General features: G+C 38.5%; 2 protein-coding genes across 2 annotated transcripts in view; one reads left to right on the forward strand and one right to left on the reverse strand.

Moving 5' to 3' along the window:
* The window catches only part of LOC106089478 (uncharacterized), a 239,719-nt gene that overhangs the window by 181,577 nt on the left and 36,837 nt on the right, over positions 1-21,305 (forward strand). The window lies entirely within an intron of this gene.
* Positions 5,663-10,052, reverse strand: LOC106095438 (cytochrome P450 6d1-like). Its single transcript, XM_059366068.1, has 5 exons — positions 9,523-10,052; positions 9,295-9,456; positions 8,773-9,227; positions 8,456-8,704; positions 5,663-5,980 (listed from the first exon to the last, which is right to left on the reverse strand). The coding sequence occupies exons 1-5, from the start codon at positions 10,050-10,052 to the stop codon at positions 5,817-5,819; spliced, it is 1,560 nt and encodes a 519-aa protein (XP_059222051.1). The 3' UTR covers positions 5,663-5,816.

Consider the following 21,305-nt stretch of genomic DNA (forward strand, 5'->3'; position numbering starts at 1 on the left):
CATTGAACTCGCCTCGAAAGAGAAACAAAGCGAAGATATTTTTTTATATAAATTTTGTTAAAAAATTACAAAAAAATAAGTGCGAGGAGTCGACTCCGGAGTCGCAGTCGAACAATCTTCTCCCAGTCGGAGTCGAGTAAAAATTGTTCGACTTATTATTATTTTTTTTTTTTCAGAGCAAATATTTATTTCACACTCATTCAAGTAGCAGATAATTTTTATTTACATTTTAACATTAATTAATTTCTTCTAGATTCCATAATTTTTTAACCAAAAAGGACTTTAGCCTAGAGTGGTAAAATCAAGCGATCCGTTGATTTTGGGAATTTTTTTGATACTAATGCTTGAAATTTTTGGTTTGACCTATGAATAATTGCCTCATCCTTTATCTACATGAGCGAAACAAAATAAATGTGGGTTTCTTATCGCCTGCCTGTCAGAAGTACCTGCTCTTAATGGACAAGCCTAAACTATCAAGCAGCAATAAATGCCTATTCACTGTTGTATAGGGTGATTTTTTAGCTATTATTTTTTTGGAAACGATGGTTCAAATATCAAGCATCTTCAGTTTGTTCTATAATTTAACCATGAATCGTCTTTTAAACGAACAACGCTTGCAAATTATTGCCTTTTATTATCCAAATGTGTGTTCTGTTAAGAAAGTTCCTCGCTCGCTTCTTCCATTTAACGACGAAGCTCCCTTTTGGCTTAATTGGTACGTGAATAAGCAGAATTGTCGATTTTGGAGTTAAGATTAGTCAGAAGCATTGTAAGAGCTACTAATGAATCCTGAAAAAGTCACAGTTGGTGCGGTTTATGGGCTGGTGGCATCATTGGACCGTACTTCTTCCAAGATAATGCGAATCATTACGTTACGTTACGTTACGATATCCAAAATTTTTTTGCAATAGCTTGACTTGCATGACAAGTGGTTTCAACAAGACGGTGTCACATGCAACACAGCACGCGTAACAATGGACTTATTGAGAGGGAGGCGAGTTCGGTGAACATTTTATTTTACGTTCGGAACCGGTCAATTGGTCGCCTAAATCATGCGATTTAACGCCTTTAGACTATTTTTTGTGGGGCTATGTTGAAGCGCATGTCTATACAGACAAGCCCGCTTCAATTGACGCATTAGAAGACTCCATTGAAGCATTTATTCGTGAGATACCGGCTGAAATGTTGGAAAGAGTATGCCAAAATTGGGCTAAGCGAATGGACCATTTGAAACATTAAGTTATTTGGACCGTACTATCGATTCAAATAAAGTTTTCATGAATTTTTCTGAATTTTTGTTTTTGAAAAACTTTTCTATAGATTTTAAAAAATCACCCTTTATGAATGCCAAACATACTCATTCCTCTACCTGTCATGATATGTACCTGAGTGCATATTTTTTTGTGATAAAACTAAGCTATTGGAAAATTGTAATCAGCAGATGCAATCTGTGACCACATTAATTTTAATCCACTTAAGGATGGCCCACAGTGGTATAGAATTAAAATTCATCATGCATATAACTACTTTAGTAATGGTAATTGAAAATAGAGGCATTTTAGCTTATTTAAAAACTTTGTTGAAAGTTTTGTACTATAACAAGTAGGGGAAGGCAAAGGTCGGGCGTTGCCGACTATATAACACCTTACACCTACCCTATAAGTGAAAATTGAGAGCGATATTTAATTGTGAATCGAACTTGATGAAGGTTTTCAGATAGTTTAAAACTAATTCATATCAAATTTCGAACAAATGTAAAGAAATTTAGTAACTGCGATATGCATGAAATTTAGTAACTGGATATGCATGGACATTAGGGTGTCCCAAAAACCAAAAATTTTGTTTTTTGAAACGCGTACCCTCCATTTTTCCCTCTTTTGATACCAATAAGCAAAATACGTTTATGGTGATCAGTTAACAATAATCCGTGCCTCCACGACATCTAAAGTTGGATGTATTCGTTTTCAATTGGGTATTTTATATGCTATAATAAAATTGGTGCACTAAGTATACATTAACATGGAATTTATTACAAAACCACAAACTGCACCCTGCACTACTACTGTAGATGTGAAAAAATGTGCAGTTCGATTCAGAAATTCCTGATGATCCGGCTTAGCCATGTCCGTCTGTCCTCATATCCTTTCTGTGCTGATAATCCGTTTGTCGTTTTTTATACCCTCCACCCTTAGATGTGGGTATATTAATTTTGTCATTCCGTTTGTAACACTTCGAAATATTCGTCTAAACCACCATAAAGCCATTGAGCTTTTAGAGGGTGCAATTGTTATCCGACCGTTTTGAAATTATGCGAATTTTGTTTTGGTATGACTTCCAACAACTGCGCCAAGTACGTTCTAAATCAGTCCATATCCTGATATAACCTCCATATAAACCTATCTCCCGATTAGATTTCTTCAGCTTCTAGAGGGCATAATTCTTGTTCGATTTGGCTAAAATTTTGCATGAGGTGTTTTTTTAAGACTTGCAACAACTGTGGTAAGTATGGTCTAAATCAATACTTAACCTGATATAGCTGCCATGTAAACCGATCTCTCGATTAGACTTCTTGAGCCTATAGAGGGCGCAATTGTTATTGTTATTGTTTTGAAGTTATGCGAATATCGTTTTGGTATGACTTCCAACAACTGCGTCAAGTTTGGTCGAAATCAGTTTATGTCCTGATATAGCCTCCATATAAACCCATCTCCCGATTTGATTTCTGCAGCTTCTAAAGAGCGTAATTCCTGTTCGATTTGGCGATTAGACTTCTTGAGCCTATAGAGGGCGCAATTGTTATCCGATGGTATTGAAATTTTGCACATATCGTTTTGGTATGACTTCCAACAACTGCGCCAAGTATGTTGTAAATCAGTCCATATCCTAATATAGCCGACATATAAACCAATCTTCCGATTAGATTTCATCAGCTTCTAGAGGGCGTAATTCTTGTCCGATTTGTCTGAAATTTTGCATGAGGTGTTTTTTATGACATACGACTACTGTAGTTAGTATGGTCTACACCATTCAATAACCTGATATAGCTGCCATATAAACTGATCTCCCGATTAGACTTCTAGAGCTTCTGGAAGGCGCAATTCTTATCGGATTTGGCTGAAATTTTGCATATGTCGGTATGACTTCCAAAGACGGTGCCAAAATCGGTTCATTCTGAGCCTCTTGAGGGCGCAATTATTAATCAACTTGCCTGACATTTTGGAGCTGATATTATTCTTTGATTTGTATGTCGAGACCTACGGTCCATATCGGTCAATTACTTGATAAAGCTCATATATTCGTATATTCGAAAAATAGTTCGTACAGGGTGGCTGATGAAAGCCGCTACCAAAAAAAAATGTAATAACTTTTTTTCTATTTAATAATAATAATTTAATAATTAATTTAATTAATTAATTAATTAATTTAATTAATAATAATTTAATAATTAATTTAATAATTTAATTTAACATGAATAAAAGAAAAATGTATTCCATACACCGAAAAAAAAATGTAGCAATATTCATCATTGTAGCAATATTCATCAGCCACCCTGTAGAACTTGATAATTGCGGTCCATGGTGGAGGGTATATAAAATAAGACCGAACTTAGCACAGCGCAATATAAATATCTGGTTATGAAGAATTTACCAGATTTAAAGCCGCATTGATAGGTGCCAATTATCTCTTTGACTTAAGGTTTTAATCTTCCACACAGTACGCTCGGGAGTACATTGTATGAGTTGCAAATTTACAATTTGCAACTATGCTATCATCGTCATACAGCTCGTGATTCACACGACGCCTATATTCGCCATTAAATCAAACTGGTCCATATATTTTACGATGAATCTTTATCTCAGTTGGCACATTCCGTCTTGTCTCCTTTCATGTGTACGGGACATAGTACGCTGAGGTTCCAATAATCGGGTATGCGTTCTTCTAGCCAGATCTCGCAGACAAGCTTATGCATACGCCTTATCAGCATGTCGCCTCCGGGCTTAAATAGTACAGCGCGCAACCCGTCGGCTCCTGCTGGCTTGTTGTTCTTAAGTCGGGTCACTGCTACTTAAACCTCATTTTGACTGGGGGTAAAAATGCTATACCATCGCCAGGGATTGGTTCTGCGGTATCCTCTTCGGCGCCATCGTCGGACACTAGCAGTTGAGTAAAATGTTCTTCCAATATCCTCATCGCGCAATCTGTATTAGTTACAAGATTTCCTTCTTTGTCTCTGCACCAAAGGCATCGGTTGTCTCATCGGTTCGCTCACACTCACGTCTTTCCATTTCCTTTTCTATCTGCAGAGTACACATTTCTCCTCTCTATTTTTCTCCAATACCTCTCCTTTACCTCTTCTTCAACTGGCACATTGCTACTGATTTCAGGGTTGCTCTTTATGCCGCATTCTTGGCTTCGGTGGCATCCCGACACTCTTGGTCATACCATGGGTTTCTTAGTGAGGCGTCCGGTCCCCAATAACGGATTTCGCGGCATTTTCCATGAATTGGGCAATGGTTTGCCACAGCGCGATTATATCATCGGAACAAGAAGTGCTTTCATCAAGCAGTTGGGTCAGGCGAGTAGAGTGTGCCGTTGCCATCTATTGCGTTTGCAGCTTTACAGTGTTCAGCTTCCCTGCAGTGTCAGATGTTCAAACGGGTGCGAACCTTTGCTGCAATAAGGTAATGATCCGAATCTATATTCGCTCCTCGGATCGATCGTACATCTAACAAAATCTGGTGCTGCTAACATGTTTTTTGCCGCGGCGAAATCTATTAGCTTCAACCCTTAATCGAACGTTATCTCATGGAGGCTAAACGTTTCGACTGTTGGACCAAAGATGCTTTCCTTTCCTATCTTCGCGTTTAAATGTCTCAGAACGATTTTAATATCATTGATGAAGAAGCGGTCCTATTCTCCCTCTAGGCGCTCGTAGAAAATCTCCTTGGTCTGCTCGTCCTTGTCTACCGTCGGGGCATGCGCACATATAAGGCTGATATTGAAGAATTTGGCTAGAAGAGGCTAGCCATAATGCACATATATGGCTAGCCTCTCATCCACCGGAGTTAAGCTTGAGACAAGATGTTTTTGTCTCCGACTAACCACAAATCCACAGCCAAATTCATGCTTCGTGTTGGCAGCTACAGTACAGTTCGTCACCGTTTCTTGTTGTCATTCCCATACCATTCCAAGTCCATTGCACTTCCTGTAAGGCGGTAATATCTGCCTTGTACTTCTCCAATACATCCGCCAGCGCGTGTACCACACCTTCTCTATAGAGAGTGCGGACATTCCTGGTATAAATCCGCAAATTATGGTTCTTTTTACGTTTGCATCGGTCATCAACTTTAGGGGGATCCGTTTTTTCTATTCTTTGGTTTCCCAGAGTGATTTTTATAGTTTTCCGGGGGCCGGTTTCTAGCCCAGCGACCCAATCGCATGGGTTTTGTGGAACCGCACATGTATCCTTTACAAATTGGATCAGTTAAAAAATTAATTGAAAATTTCAAAAACTTCAACCAATTTTTAACTGAATATTCAATTCTTTAAGCTGAAAATTTTTTCAATTACAATACTTTTCCAAAAACCGGTGGTTGATATTATCATTAGAATCAGTGATTGAATCAGTTTCAATTAGAAAAAACTTAATTGGATCAATTAATTTCGTGATTGGAAATGATTTTTATTTTTTTTTTCAGTGTAGGGTATTCAAATTTATCATCTTCATATAGCCAAAATATTCAATGCTGACTGACTAATTGTTATTCAATTTTGCTTATGAACTATGGGCATATTAAATGGTTTTCACATTTTCTTCATTTTCTCTTCGATAGAGGAATGTTTAAGCCATCTTTCGGCACTAAAACCGGAGCAGTATGAAAGACAAATTCAATTTCTTTACGTGGCATTGGTTCAATATTGAAATTGGCCAAAACTTTCACTAGAGCAGTTTTACTGTTTACTATACCCATGCGTTGAGCTGAAAGGAAAAAAAGAAAGTAAGAATTACTAAGATGTAAAAGGAGTACTAAGTTCGGCCGGGCGGGAATTTTATATACCCTCCACCATAGATCGCATTTGTCAAGTTCTTTGCCCGGTATCTCTTTATAGGCAAACAAAGGATAATGGATTTCTATGCTATCCATTACCCTTATCGGGGTCCTTACAAGGCTCAAGCCATGTTTGGCCCCTATTCGAGCTGATATCGTTTAATATGTTTATTCCTTAGTTTGGAGCACATCCAATTGAGGGGGAGTTTTTTACCGTTAGAGGGACTCTGTGGAACAGCGAAGAAAGCGGTAGAATGACGAAAGTCCTATGGGGAGTTCCGGATCGTGAGCGGACGAAGGTATTACTGAAAGGAAGTAAGACGGAGGTCAGTATAGCTTTTGGTATCGTAACGGGATACAAAGGACTATAAGCTCACTGATGTAAAATCGGCGCCACAAGTGATAGCATGGGTAGGGCATGTGGGGAAGATGATGAGGGGTAGGAGCATTTCCCAGGTCATTGCCCAGAGTTTGCGGCAAAACGACACCGATACTTAGATGGGGACACAATACCAGACATGAACCAACTTAAGGGCGTGGCATGGCAAACAATTAAGGATTTTGTCCTTCGAAAAACTCGAATTTGCCCATAAACATTCCATTAAGAAACAGGGGCGAATTTCTCACAAATCAATGAGTGCTGTCCGATTCAAGTTTAAGCTTCCTCCTTTTTATAGCCAAGTCCGAACGGAGTGACGCAGTGCGACACCTCTTTTGAGGAGAAGTTTTTACATCGCATAGTACCTCACAAATGTCGCCAGCATTAGGAGGGGATAAACACCGCTGGAAATTTTATGATGGTCTCGCCAGGATTTGATCCCAGGTGTTCAGCGTCATAGGCGGACATGCTAACCTCTGCGATAGGGTGGCCTCCGTCCGTCCGTCTGTCGAAATCACGATAGAGGTCAAACTCGTAAACCTTGCCGCTTGAAATTTTGCACAGATAATTAATATCGATGTAAGCTTTTGGGGATTGCAAATGGGCCATATGGGTTCAGATTTAGATATAACTCCCATATAAATCAATCCCCGATTTGACTTCTTGGAAGCCGTGATTTTCATCCGATTAGGCTGAAATTTTGCACGTAATGTTCTGTTATGACTACCAACAACTGCGTCACGCTCGGTTTAAATCGGTCAAGAACCTGATATAGCTCCCATATAAACCGATCTCCCGATTTGACTTCTTGAACCCTTACAAGCCGCAATTTTTGTCCGATTTGGCTGACATTTTGAACGTTGTGTTCTGTTATGACTTCCAACAGCTGGGTCAAGTACGATCTAAATCAGTTTATAACCTGGTATAGCTCCCATATAAACCGATCGCCCGATTTGACTTCTTAAGCCCTTACAGGCCGCACTTTTTGTTCGATTTGGCTGAAATTTTGCACGTAGTGTTCTGTTATGACTACCAACAACTGTGCCAAGTATGGTCCAAATCGGTCAAGAACATGATATAGCTCCCATATAAACCGATCTCCCGATTTGACTTCTTAAGCCTCTGGAAGCCGTAATTTTCATCCGATTTGGCTGAAATTTTGCACATTGCGTTCTGTTATAACTACCAATAACTGTGCTGAGTACTGTCCGAATCGATCTATAACCTGATATAGCTCCCATATAAACCGATCTCCTGGTTTGACTTCTTCAGCCACTGGAAGCATCAATTTTCATCCGATTTGGCTGAAATTTTGCACATTGTGTTCTGTTATGACTTCCAACAACTGTGCCTAGTGAGGACCAAATCGGTTAAGAACCTGATATAGCTCCCATATAAACCGATATCCCGATTTGACTTCTTGAGCTCCTGGAACCCACAATTTATGTACGATTTGGCTGAAATTTTGCACATAATGTTCTGTTATGACTTCCAACAACTGTGTCTAGTAAGGTCCAAATCGGTTAAGAACCTGATATAGCTCCCATATAAACGGATCCCCTGATTTGATTTTTTGAGCCCCGGGAAAAAGCAATTTTCATCCGATTTGGCTGAAATTTTGCACATTGTGTTCTGTTATGACTACCAACAGCTGTGCCAAGTATGGTCTAAATCGGCCTACAACCTGATATAGCTCCCATATAAACCGATCTCCCGATTTGCCTTCTTGAGCCCCTGGAAGCCGTAATTTTCATCCGATTTGGCTGAAATTTTGTACGTAATGTTCTGTTATGACTTCCAACAGCTGTGCCAAATCAGTTTATAACCTGATGTAGCTCCCATATAAACCGATCTCCCGATTTGCCTTATTGAGCCTCTGGAAGCCGTAATTTAGGTCCAAATCGGTCTGTATCCAGATATGGCTCACATATTTTAACAGTATCCCTGGTGGTGGGTTCCCAAGATTGGGCCCGGCCGAACTAAGCACATTTTTACTTGTTATAACTTTGCAATAACTCTAACTTACCCACACAATGTCTAGGTCCATCACCAAATGGCATATAGGCAACAGCATCATAATCTTTGGAGTCTTCGCCAAAACGTTCCGGTTTGTAATCAAGAGGATTGGGAAAGTACTGAGGATCACGATGCATGCCCAACAAGGATATTATAATAGCTGTGCCTTCTGGTATGACAAGTTTCGTATCAGGCACTTGATACTGCTTAGTGCATTGGCGATTGAGGAAAGGCAAGGCAGGATATTTGCGAGTAGTTTCTAAAATTATAATAAAATACACTCATAACTTCCAAATTACTTATCGATTTGTCAACAAGAATTCAAACCTTTAACACACAAATCCAAATACTTCATATCCTGTATGGCCTCATAAGTTAAATGTCCATCTGGCTTAAGGCCATACCTTTCGAGTATCTCATCCACCTCGTTTTGGGCTTTGGCGAATATATCCGGATACATGGCCATTTCATAGAGCGTAAATGATATGGTGGCAGATGTCGTCTCTGAGCCGGCCATGTAGAATAGAAACGAATTTGCGGCAATCATGTCTATGGACATGGCCTTCTTAAAATGTTCCGCTTTCGTCTCATTCGTCGTACTCCAGACTCGTTCATTATCTTCGGATATTTTGCCAGTATTTCTGAGCTGAATTAAAAGTTGCAACAAATCTTTGCGTATAACTCCATGCTTTTCACGATACTCTATGGTATGGCTGACTATGTCTCTAAGACGATGGGATATGGAATCTTTGACTCCCATTGAGGATAAAAATTTAGCCACACTATTAATAAAAAATGAAAAATAATCCAAAGCTAAAGATTTTATACGTGTTTTGCTTTCACACTTACGGTGGACTCACAAAACTCGTGAGATTGCGCAAACGCCTTAAAAAGTTGGTTTCCTCATTACCCACCACAAGTTCACTTAGTTTGCGAAATTCATTGTTGGGATTGGAGAAGCTATCAATGTCCAGACCAAATATAACCGAACCTATAATATCGATGGCATAGCTGCCAAGAGAAATTTGATTTGTTATAGGAACATTGCATCAGCCTTTTTAAGGGTTTTCAACTCACTTTGTCGTCACTCGTTTTATTTCCATGTCATGGCTCTGACCATCCTCCAATTCTTTGCCCAAATATTTGATCATCTTATCTCCCACAGCATCCACAGTCTCAAACATAGCCTTCAGTTTTGCCGAAGAAAATGAAGGCGTCAATTTGGTACGCAGAGTACGCCATGATTGTCCCTCCAAGTTGAAAAGACTTGCTGTTAACGGATCATTCTTCTCGTCCACATACAGACCACGATCATGGAAACTTCCAAAATCTGTAGTCAAAATTTGTCGCACCAATTCAGCATCTCTCACCAATAGAGTGGGCTTGAAGAACATATAAAAGCCCACCACCTTATCCTTCGTATATTTCTCATACAAATCGGCAATGATGAGGCCAAAGTGACGTTCTTTCCTAGAGAGTTTTGTCAAGGATCCATAAGGTATCAGAGGTTCATCGGTGGCAAAACCCAGACGTTGCCACTTGGAATAATGACGCTTTATTAGCACATATAAGGCTATTAGGCACCAAATCAATAATACTACTAACATGGCTACAATCTTCTTTACTTGTTGTTGGTCAGACACCGTCTACCAAGAATGAGTTTCGTTAAACACTGAATGAATGTTGTACTAAGTGGCAGCATAAATATGGGTTTTTATAAGCCAAAAAATTTTTTTCTTTGCCAAATGATTTGCAAAAATTGCAGATTTTTGCAACAATTTACATTATTGCGAAATAGAAAGTACAACAAAAATTATACATTTATTGAAAATAAACAACAGTTCTAATACATCAAACATCTGCACTAGAGTGTCCCAAAAAAAATTTTTTTGAAACGCTTACCACCAAAATACAATCGGATAACGATAACCCTTGCTGACACTATGTCCAAAGTTCTTAGGGAACCAGTTCAGGATTTTACGTCCTGCCATGAAGTACGTTAGCCAAGTACTTAAATGTCGTGATGATTGCTTAACTAATACGAACTCCACCTTGATTACAAACAAGTAAGAGCGTGCTAAGGTCCGCCGGGTCGAATCTTTTACACCCTCCACCATAGATCGCATTTGTCTAGTTCTCTGCGCGGTATCTCTTTTCAGGCAAACAAGGAATATTGAATAAGAACTGTTATGCTATTGGAGCTATATCAAGTTATAGTCCGATTCGGACCATAAATGAATGCTGAACATTGTAGAAGTCATTGTGTAATATTTCAGTTCATTCGGATAAGTATTGCGCCTTGTAGGGGCTCAAGAAGCAAAATCGGGAGATAGGTTTGTATGGGAGCTGTATCAACCTATTGATCTATTCAGACCATATTAGACACGTATGTTGATAGTCATGAGAGAAGCCGTTGTACAAAATTTCTGCCAAATCGGATGAGAATTGCGCCCTCTAGAGGCTCAAGAAGTCAAGATCTCATATCGATTTATATGGCAGCTATATCAGGTTATATACCGATTTGCGCCACACTAAGCACAGTTATTGGAAGTCATATCGAAACAACTGATGCAAAATTTCAACCAAATCGGAAGAGAATTGCGCGCTCTATTGGCTCAAGAAGTCAAGGTCCAAGATCGGTTTATATGACAGCTATACCAGTTTATGAACCGATTATGAATCATACTTAGTACATTTGTTGGAAGTGATACCGAAGCACCATGTGCAAAATTTCAATCAAATCGGACGATAATTGCGCCCTCTAGAGGCTCAAGAAGTCAAGACCCAAGATCGGTTTATATGGCAGCTATATCAAAACATGGACCGATTTGAACCACAGCGCAGTTATTGGAAGTGACACTGAAACACCATGTGCAAAATTTCAGTCAAATCGGACGAGAATTGCGCCCTCTAGAGGCTCAAGAAGTCAAGACCCAAGATCGGTTTAGACATCAAAACATAAACCGATTGGGCCCATTTACAAGCCCAACCAACCTTCACTAACAAAAAGCATTTTTGCAAAATTTCCAGCGGCTAGCTTTACTCCTTCGTAAGTTAGCGTGCTTTCGACAGGCAGACGGACGGACGGACAGGGCTAAATCGACTTAAAATGGCCTGACGATCAAAAATATTTATACTTTATGGGGTCTAAGGAGCATATTTCGAGATGTTACAAACAGAATGACGAAATTAGTATACCCCCAACCTATGGTTGAGGTCAACCATAGGTTGGGGGTATACTAATTAAATTCGGCCGGACAGAACTTTGGATACCCACAACCTCGGGTTATAAAGGGTGATTTTTTTGAGGTTAGGATTTTCATGCATTAGTATTTGACAGATCACGTGGGATTTCAGACATGGTGTCAAAGAGAAAGATGCTCAGTATGCTTTGACATTTCATCATGAATAGACTTACTAACGAGCAACGCTTGCAAATCATTGAATTTTATTACCAAAATCAGTGTTCGGTTCGAAATGTGTTCATTCATCGTAACGTTGCGTCCAACAGCATCTTTGAAAAAATACGGTCCAATGATTCCACCAGCGTACAAACCACACCAAACAGTGCATTTTTCGGGATGCATGGGCAGTTCTTGAACGGCTTCTGGTTGTTCTTCACTCCAAATGCGGCAATTTTGCTTATTTACGTAGCCATTCAACCAGAAATGAGCCTCATCGCTGAACAAAATTTGTCAAAATTTGGACACATTTCGAACCGAACACTGATTTTGGTAATAAAATTCAATGATTTGCAAGCGTTGCTCGTTAGTAAGTCTATTCATGATGAAATGTCAAAGCATACTGAGCATCTTTCTCTTTGACACCATGTCTGAAATCCCACGTGATCTGTCAAATACTAATGCATGAAAATCCTAACCTCAAAAAAATCACCCTTTACATGTAAACCACTTTTCGTTATAATCCGGTGAAAAATTCACAATTTATGCCCCCATAGCAGCTATATCGAAATATGGTCCGATTTGGACCAAATTCGGCACGAGCATTATTGAGTGGTCTAATAAGTACAATTTGAATTTTGTGGATCAAAATTTTGGTCTATTTGTTTGCTATATCCAAATATACATCGATCTGAACCATATACGACACGGATATCGAGAAGACGCATAAGTCATTGTGTCAAATTTTAGAGAAATCGGACTATAAATGCGCCTTTTATGGGGCCAAGACTTTAAATCGAGAGATCGGTCTATATGGCAGCTATATCCAAATCTGAACCGATATGGCCCAAATTTAAGAAGGATATCGAAGGGCCTTACATAACTCACTGTCCCAAATTTCAACGAAATCGGACAATAAATGCGTCTTTTATGGGCCCAAGACTCTAAATCGAGAGATCGGTCCATATGACAGCTATATCCATATCTGAACCGATCTATCCCAAGTTTCGGCGAGATCGGACAGCTCATGCGCTTTTTATGGGCCCAAGACCTTGAATCGATAGATCGGTCTATATGGCAGCTAGAGAGAGATCGGTCCATATGACAGCTATATCCATATCTGAACCGATCTATCCCAAGTTTCGGCGAGATCGGACAGTTCATGCGCTTTTTATGGGCCCAAGACCTTGAATCGATAGATCGGTCTATATGGCAGCTATATCCAAATCTGGACCGATTTGTGCAAAATTGAAGAAGGATGTTGAAGACCCTAACAAAACTCACTGTCCCAAATTTTTGGCAACACAACTCACTATCCCAAATATCGGCAAAACCGAACAATAAATGCGCCTTATATGAGCCCAAGACCTTAAATCGAGAGATCGGTCTATATGGCAGCTATTTTCCAATCTGAATCGATCTGAGACAAATTGAAGAAGGATGATGAAGGCCCTAACAGAACTCACTGTTCCAGATTTTGGCAACACAACTCAATATCTCAAATTTTGGCAAACTAGTTGAATAAATACGCCATTTATGGGTCCAAGACCTTAAATCGAGAGATAGGTCTATATGACAGCTATATCTAAAACTGGACCGATCTGGGCCAAATTGAAGAAAGATGTCGAGGGCCCCAACACAACTCAGTGTCCCAAATTTCGGCGACATCGGACAATAAATGCGCCTTTTATGGGCCTAAGACCTTAAATCGTGAGATCGGTCTATATGGCAGCTATATCCATATCATGACCGATCTGAGCCAAACTAAAGAAGGAGGTCGAAGGTCCTAGTACAACTCACTGTCCAAAATTTCAGCAAAAACAGATAATAAATGAGGCTCATATGGGCCTAAGACCCTAAATCGGCGGATCGGTCTATATGGGGGCTATATCAAGATATAGTCCGATTTAGCTCATCTTCGAACTTAACCTGCTTATGGTCAGAAAAAAGAATCTGTGCGAAGTTTCAGCTCAATATCTCTATTTTTAAAGACTGTAGCGTGCTTTCAATAGACAGGCGGAGAGACGGACGAATATGTCTAGATCGTCTTAGATTTTTAAGCTGATCAAGAGTATATATACTTTATAGGGTCGGAAATGGATATTTCGATGTGTTGCAAACGGATTGACAAAATGAATACACCCCCATCCTTCGGTGGTGGGTATAAAAAGTCACAGTTTGGTGCGGTTTATGGGCTTGTGACATCATTGGGCCGTACTTCTGCCAAGATAATGTGAATCGTAACTTAACTGTGAATGGTGAAAGCTACCGTGAGATGATATTCAACCTTTTTTTTGCCCAAAATGCAAGTCAAGAACTTGACATGCATTAAATGTGGTTTCAACAAGACGGTGCCACATGCAACACAGCACGTATAACAATGGACTTATTGAGAGGCGAGTTCGGTGAACGATTTATTTCATGTTCCGGACCGGCAGACTAAATCGTGCTATTTAATGCGCTTAGACAATTTTTTGTAAGTCTATGTTAAAGCTACCTTAGCGATAGGATAGATTGTGGCGCCGGTTTAGCAGCCAATCACCCGGAAAACTTGAGGAGATTTCTTTGAAACAAGTAAAAGTGTGCTAAGTTCGGCCGGGCCGAATCTTGGGAACCTACCACCATGGATTCTGCTTAAAATTTGTACAAAATAAATTTAGCTGAAGGGCATAATTTAAGTCTACGTACCAAACTTCTGTCAAACCAGCAAAAAGCTCTTGGAACCGAACAAGGACGATTGAGAGACCAAGGATGGGGACTATATCGGGTTATAGACTGGCTTGGATCGTATTTGGCACAGATGTTGGAAGTCGTAAAAGAGCACCGCATACAAATTTTCAGCCAAATCGGACAAAAAGAAGAAAACAAATAAAGGCGTGCTAAGTTCGACCGGGCCGAATCTTGGGTACCTACCACCATGGATTTCGCTTAAAATGTACCCTTATTAACTGAGTTTGTATCTAAATTATTTTGGTCTTCAGAAGTCATATCGGGATATCGGTACCTATGGGGGCCTACATCACCTTACTGACCTATTCGGGCAAAACTTGGCACTGATGTTGTAAGTCATAACATAGGTTTCGGGGTCAATTTTAAACCAAAATGAGGTGAAATTTTGGGTTTCTTAAGGATCAAGAAGTCAAAATCAGGGATCGGAGTACATGGGGCTGTTTATATACCAATTCGAATCATTCTTGGCGTGGATGTTGGATAATACAAATTTCAGCCAAATCGGATGAAAATAGTTGCTTTTAAGGGCCCAAGAAGTCAAATCCCGGAATCGGTTTATATGGGGGCTTTATCAGCTATAGACGACTAGGATAGTACTCGGCACGGATTTTGGAAGTCATGACACAAGTCTTTTCTTCCAATGTTCAACCAAATAGGATGGAAATTGAGGCTACTCGGGGCTCAAGGAGTCAAATCAGGGGATCGGGGTAGATGGGGATTGTAGCTGTTTAATACCGATTCCAATCATTATTTGCGTGAATGTGGGGGCTATATCAGCTATAGACGACTAGGATAGTACTCGGCACGGATGTTGGAAGTCATAACACAAGTCTTTTCTCCAATGTTCAGCCAAATCAGATGAAAATTGAGGCTTCTAGGGGCTCAATAACTTAAATCAGGGGATCGGTATATATGGTAGTTATATCAGTTTATAGACCGACTATGATTTTACTTGGCATGAATGTTGGAAGTCATAACACAAGTCTTTGCTTCAAATTTCAGCCAAATCGGATGAAAATTGTGGCTTCTAAGGGCTCAAGACATCAATTCCGGGGATCGGTTTATATGGGGGCTGTATCTGTTTATAGAACGATTCGGATCATACTTGGCATGGATGTTGGAAGTCATAACACAAGTCTTTGATCCAAATTTCAACCAAATCAGATTATAATTGAGGCTCCTATTGCAAAATTTTGAGAAGATCTTTTGATAGACTAAGGGTGAAAAAAATATCCACCTATCGTACAATGAATGAAATGCATGAAAAACAACGTTTTAACAAATTTTTATTTTAATTGCAAAAAATCTTTTTTAGAAAAGCTTAAGCACTAAAATAATTGTTATTTATTTTTTATTTCAGGTATGTTCTATTTTACAAAGTGATGTGCTATTATTCTATGCCAGGAGTATAGGTAAATATTGTATTTATTTATTTGTACAAAGCTGTTGCCAATAATAATGTTCATCAAATTTTCTATGAAAATTCGATGTTGATCAAATTTTCTATGAAAATTCGATGTTCATCAAATTTTCTATGAAAATTCGATGTTCATCAAATTTTCTATGAAAATTCGATGTTCATCAAATTTTCTATGAAAATTCGATGTTCATCAAATTTTCTATGAAAATTCGATGTTCATCAAATTTTCTATGAAAATTCGATGTTCATCAAATTTTCTATGAAAATTCGATGTTCATCAAATTTTCTATGAAAATTCGATGTTCATCAAATTTTCTATGAAAATTCGATGTTCATCAAATTTTCTATGAAAATTCGATGTTGATCAAATTTTCTATGAAAATTCGATGTTGATCAAATTTTCTATGAAAATTCGATGTTGATCAAATTTTGTATGAAAATTCGATGTTGATCAAATTTACTATGAAAATTCGATGTTCATCAAATTTTCTATGAAAATTCGATGTTCATGAAATTTTCTATGAAAATTCGATGTTCATCAAATTTTCTATGAAAATTCGATGTTGATCAAATTTTCTATGAAAATTCGATGTTGATCAAATTTTCTATGAAAATTCGATGTTCATCAAATTTTCTATGAAAATTCGATGTTCATCAAATTTTCTATGAAAATTCGATGTTGATCAAATTTACTATGAAAATTCGATGTTCATCAAATTTTCTATGAAAATTCGATGTTCATCAAATTTTCTATGAAAATTCGATGTTCATGAAATTTTCTATGAAAATTCGATGTTCATGAAATTTTCTATGAAAATTCGATGTTCATCAAATTTTCTATGAAAATTCGATGTTCATCAAATTTTCTATGAGAATTCGATGTCGATCAAATTTTCTATGAAAATTCGATGTTAATCAAATTTTCTATGAAAATTCGATGTTAATCAAATTTTCTATGAAAATTCGATGTTAATCAAATTTTCTATGAAAATTCGATGTTCATCAAATTTTCTATTAAAATTCGCTGTTCATCAAATTTTCTATGAAAATTCGATGTTCATTAAAATTTCTATGAAAATTCGATGTTCATAAAAGCTATATTTATTACCTGAATTGAAATAGTGATTTGTTTTGAACCTCCCGCCATCCGATCCAAATAAAGTTCAGATCGGACTATATATAGACCGATCTGCCGTTTTAGAGTATGAAACCCAGTGAGTTTTTAAAAGCTTCCCGACATCTGATCCATATATGGTTTAGATCGGAAGATATTAAAATACTGGCTGAGCCGGTCCGCTTCGCTGCGCCTTCTTTAACTCTCTCTCATATCTTTTTAAGGTGGCGACACTTCACCCTGAATGTGGATATCAAATTCGAGCCATTGTAGCCTATAACGCTGAACGCGTTCGAATCCTGGCGAGAACATCGGACAAAGCGGTGTTTATCCTCTCTTAATGTTCACGACATTTGCGAGGTACATTGCCATGCATGGTCATTTAAAAAATTTTCCCCAAAAAGATGTCGCACTGCGGGACGCCGTTCGGATTCGACTTTCAAAACAGGTCCCTTATCATTGAATTTAAACTTGTATCGGATAGCACTCATTGGTGTGTGAGAGTTTGCCCCTTCTCGATTCCTGGTGGTAATGTTCTTCCTAGGGTAATGTTCTCATAAGGGGGAGGGATGGCACCTCAGATATTTCGACTCAAATATGGATATCAAATTCGTGCTGCACTTCCAAATCCCTTTGATTTGACCCCATATTGCCATGGACGGTAAATATGAACCGTTTGGAGGGTGTTTTGGGGCTGGAGCGGCCACCGGCACTTTGCACTGGAAATAGATATCAAATTCGTTCTTTATTCCAGAAGGAACTGAAGCTCAGTTTAGGGGGTGCTTAGGGCGTACTCCAAAACACTTGGAGCCAAGTGGATATCAAAATCGTTGTCTACTCTCAACTACCTTTCATTTGAGTCCCATTTTGACATAATGGGTCAAATAACCTATTTGACGTATCTTTAGGAGGAAAAGCGCCACCTAGACTTGAATGCAAATTTTAATGTCATATTCGTAATACTCCCTACTCCCTAATATCTTTCATTTGAGTACCATATATCCATGATTGGCTATATGCCCATTGGTGGCTATTTGGGGATGGGCCATATTTGTAATCTACTGCCTAATACTTTTCATTTGAGTCCCATATTGACATGAGCTTCGTATTTATCTGTTTAGAGGAATTTTGGGGTTGGGGGGCCCGCTGGGTACTTGAATCCAAATTTTAATACCATATTCCTTTTCTGAACTCCAATACCTTTCATTTGATATCCTTTTTGTGCCCATCGGACCACTTTCGGATATGGGTGGCGTTTTTGGGGTAAGGGGGAGGGTCCGCCTCTACCCGATATCTAACAATGATATGGCCTATGTTTCCCTCCAGACAAACGTACATAATCTATGAAAATTTTAAGAAAATCGGTTCAGCCGATTCGTAAGGGGGACGGACCCTCCCCCTTATGCAAAAAAAAACAACTCAAAATCAAAAGTTGATCGATGGGGACAATATAGGTAGCAAATGAAAGGTATTGGAGAGTAGAATACGAATATGGCATACAAATTGGAGTCTAAGAACCCGTCTGACCGGGTTCTCGGGAACTGAATGAAATATGATCCAGACTAGCCTCTATATAACTAATATATGTGGTAGTGGAGTTATAATAAAATAGGATGATTAATATATCCATTGTGATGAGTATCCAAACTTCGGCACTTAACACATTGCTACTGCTTTAAGTGGCTTTTTTTCCAGAGAATGCTTCATATATAAAATTTTGTCAAAATCGGACAAGTTATTGAGGGTCAGGATTTAATGGGTTAAGAAAAAAATAATAAATTGCTGGTATTATATTTTTATTTTTTCACAGTCATGGGAAGATTTGTATAACTCAATTAACATGTCAATGTGATATTTACGTACATTAAACGACATCCAGAGAGGCTTGTTGATTGTTACTTATGCCGCTACTGCAGTGCCGGTTATTTGCCTTTCACTGTAAGACTGTTGTGGTCGTCAGTCTGTTTGCAACAAATGGAAATATTAATTTAGGCTTCCGTTTAGAGCTGCCGGTATAAAATTTGGATCATATTTTGATGGATGAAATAAGACTCACATTTATAACTACTTTAATAACTGGGGGCCAGTGTGACGGCTAGGTTAGCATGTCTGCTGAACACATTGTTTCGAATTTTCGGAAGTACATCAGAAAACTTCTTCAAAGGTGATTATCTTTATAATCTGCTGCTTTATAATCCCAGCCATGTTATTTAAGAGGTTATGAATAGCGACACGTAGTTCAGAACCGCCTAACTCAGGAAGAAAGGAAGAAATGTCTTGAATACCTAGAGGGCATATTTCTTCTTTACACATTTCACATTTCTTATGGTCAACGCGAATGATGTATGGCATCACAAAGTCAACCTTTCTCCACTTTAACTATTCTCTTTTGGTTTTATGTTTAAACAAAACTAGTTCAAGCAATTTTACCACTGTCTAAAAATAAATTCAATTGCACTTGAGAACAGATGATGAAAACTTTATATGATAAGACAAACATTTGAATTAATAAAAATTTGCATTGTTAGAGTTTAAGTTGAAATTCTGAGAAGCAAATCAAATGATTCATCCGTAAATTTCACACAACAAAGCAGGCAAAAATAATCAAAAGCAATTTTAGACCAAATTAATTTTGATTATGCGAAAATATTATCAATGTTGTATTCTTAACAAGTAAAAGCTAAGTTCGGTCGGGCCGAATCTTATATACCCTCCACCATGAATCGCATTTGTCAAGTTCTTTTTTTTTGCTATGCTATTGGAGCTCTATCAAGTTATGGTCCGATTCGGATCATAATGGAATAAATGTTGGAAACCACACCAGAAGTCATTGTATAAATTTCAGCCCAATCGAATAAAGATTTTGCCCTTTGGGGCTCAAAAAGTAAAATAGGGAGATCGTTTTATGGAGGAGCCGTATTAGGTTATAGACCGATTCAGACCATTTTTGAAACGTATGTTGAAGGTCATGGGAGAAGCCGTTGTACGAAATTTCACCCAAATCAGATAATAATTGCGACCTATAGAGGCTCAAAAAGTCAAGATCCCAGATCGGTTTACATGCCAGCTATATCTGGTTATGGACCGATTTGAACCATACTTTGCACAGTTGTTGAAAGTCATAACTAAACACTTAGTTCAAAACTTTAGCAAAATCGCATAGGATTTGCGCCCTCGGAAGGCACACGAAGTCAAGACCCCAGATCGGTTTATATGACAGCTATATCAGGTTATGCATCGATTTCACCCGTACTTAGCACAGTTGTTGGAAATTATAACAAAACCCATCATTGAAAATTTCAGCTAAATCGGATGAGAATTACGTCTTCTAGTGGCTCAAGAAGTCAAGATTCTAGATCGGTTTATACGTTAGCTATATCAAGTTATGGACCGATTTCACCCGTACTTGACACTGTTGTTGGAAATCATAACAAAACACCTCATGCAAAATTTCAGCCAAATCAGATAGGAATTGTGCCATCTAGATGCTCAAGAAGTCAAGACCCCAGATCGGTTCATATGACACCTATATTAGGTTATGGACCAATTTCAACCATACTTAATACAGTGGTTGAAAATCATAAAAAAACCTCATACAAAATTTCAGCCAAATCGGATAAAAATTGCACCCTGAAGTGGCTCAAGAAGTCAAGATCTAATATTGGTTTATATGGCAGCTATATCAAAACATGGACCTATATGGCCCATTTACAATCCCAACTGACCTACACATATAAGAAGTATTTGTGCAAAATTTCAAGCGGCTAGCTTTACTCCTTCGAAAGTTAGAGTGCTTCCGACAGACAGGCAGACAGAACGGACGGATGGACGAACGGACGGACATCGACATAAAATGGCTAGATCGACATAAAATGTCATCACGATCCAGAATATTTATACCTTATGGGTCTGAGACGAATATTTCGAGGAGTTACAAACAGAATGACGAAATTAGTATTCCCCCATTCTATGGTGGAGGGTATCTTATATATATAAAATTCAATTTGTGTTTGTTTGTTTGTTCCGTATAGACTCAAAAACGGCTGAACCGATTACCTTGAAATTTTCACAGATTGTGTAGGTTAGCCTGGAAGGAAACATAGCCTATATAATTTTTTGATATCGGGAGGGGGGCGGACCCTCCCCTTATCCCAAAAGTACTACCCAAAAATAAAAGTGGAGCGATCGGGACAAT

Source organism: Stomoxys calcitrans, chromosome 3 (genome assembly GCF_963082655.1).
Source record: "Stomoxys calcitrans chromosome 3, idStoCalc2.1, whole genome shotgun sequence".
NCBI classification, from domain to species: Eukaryota; Metazoa; Arthropoda; class Insecta; order Diptera; family Muscidae; genus Stomoxys; species Stomoxys calcitrans.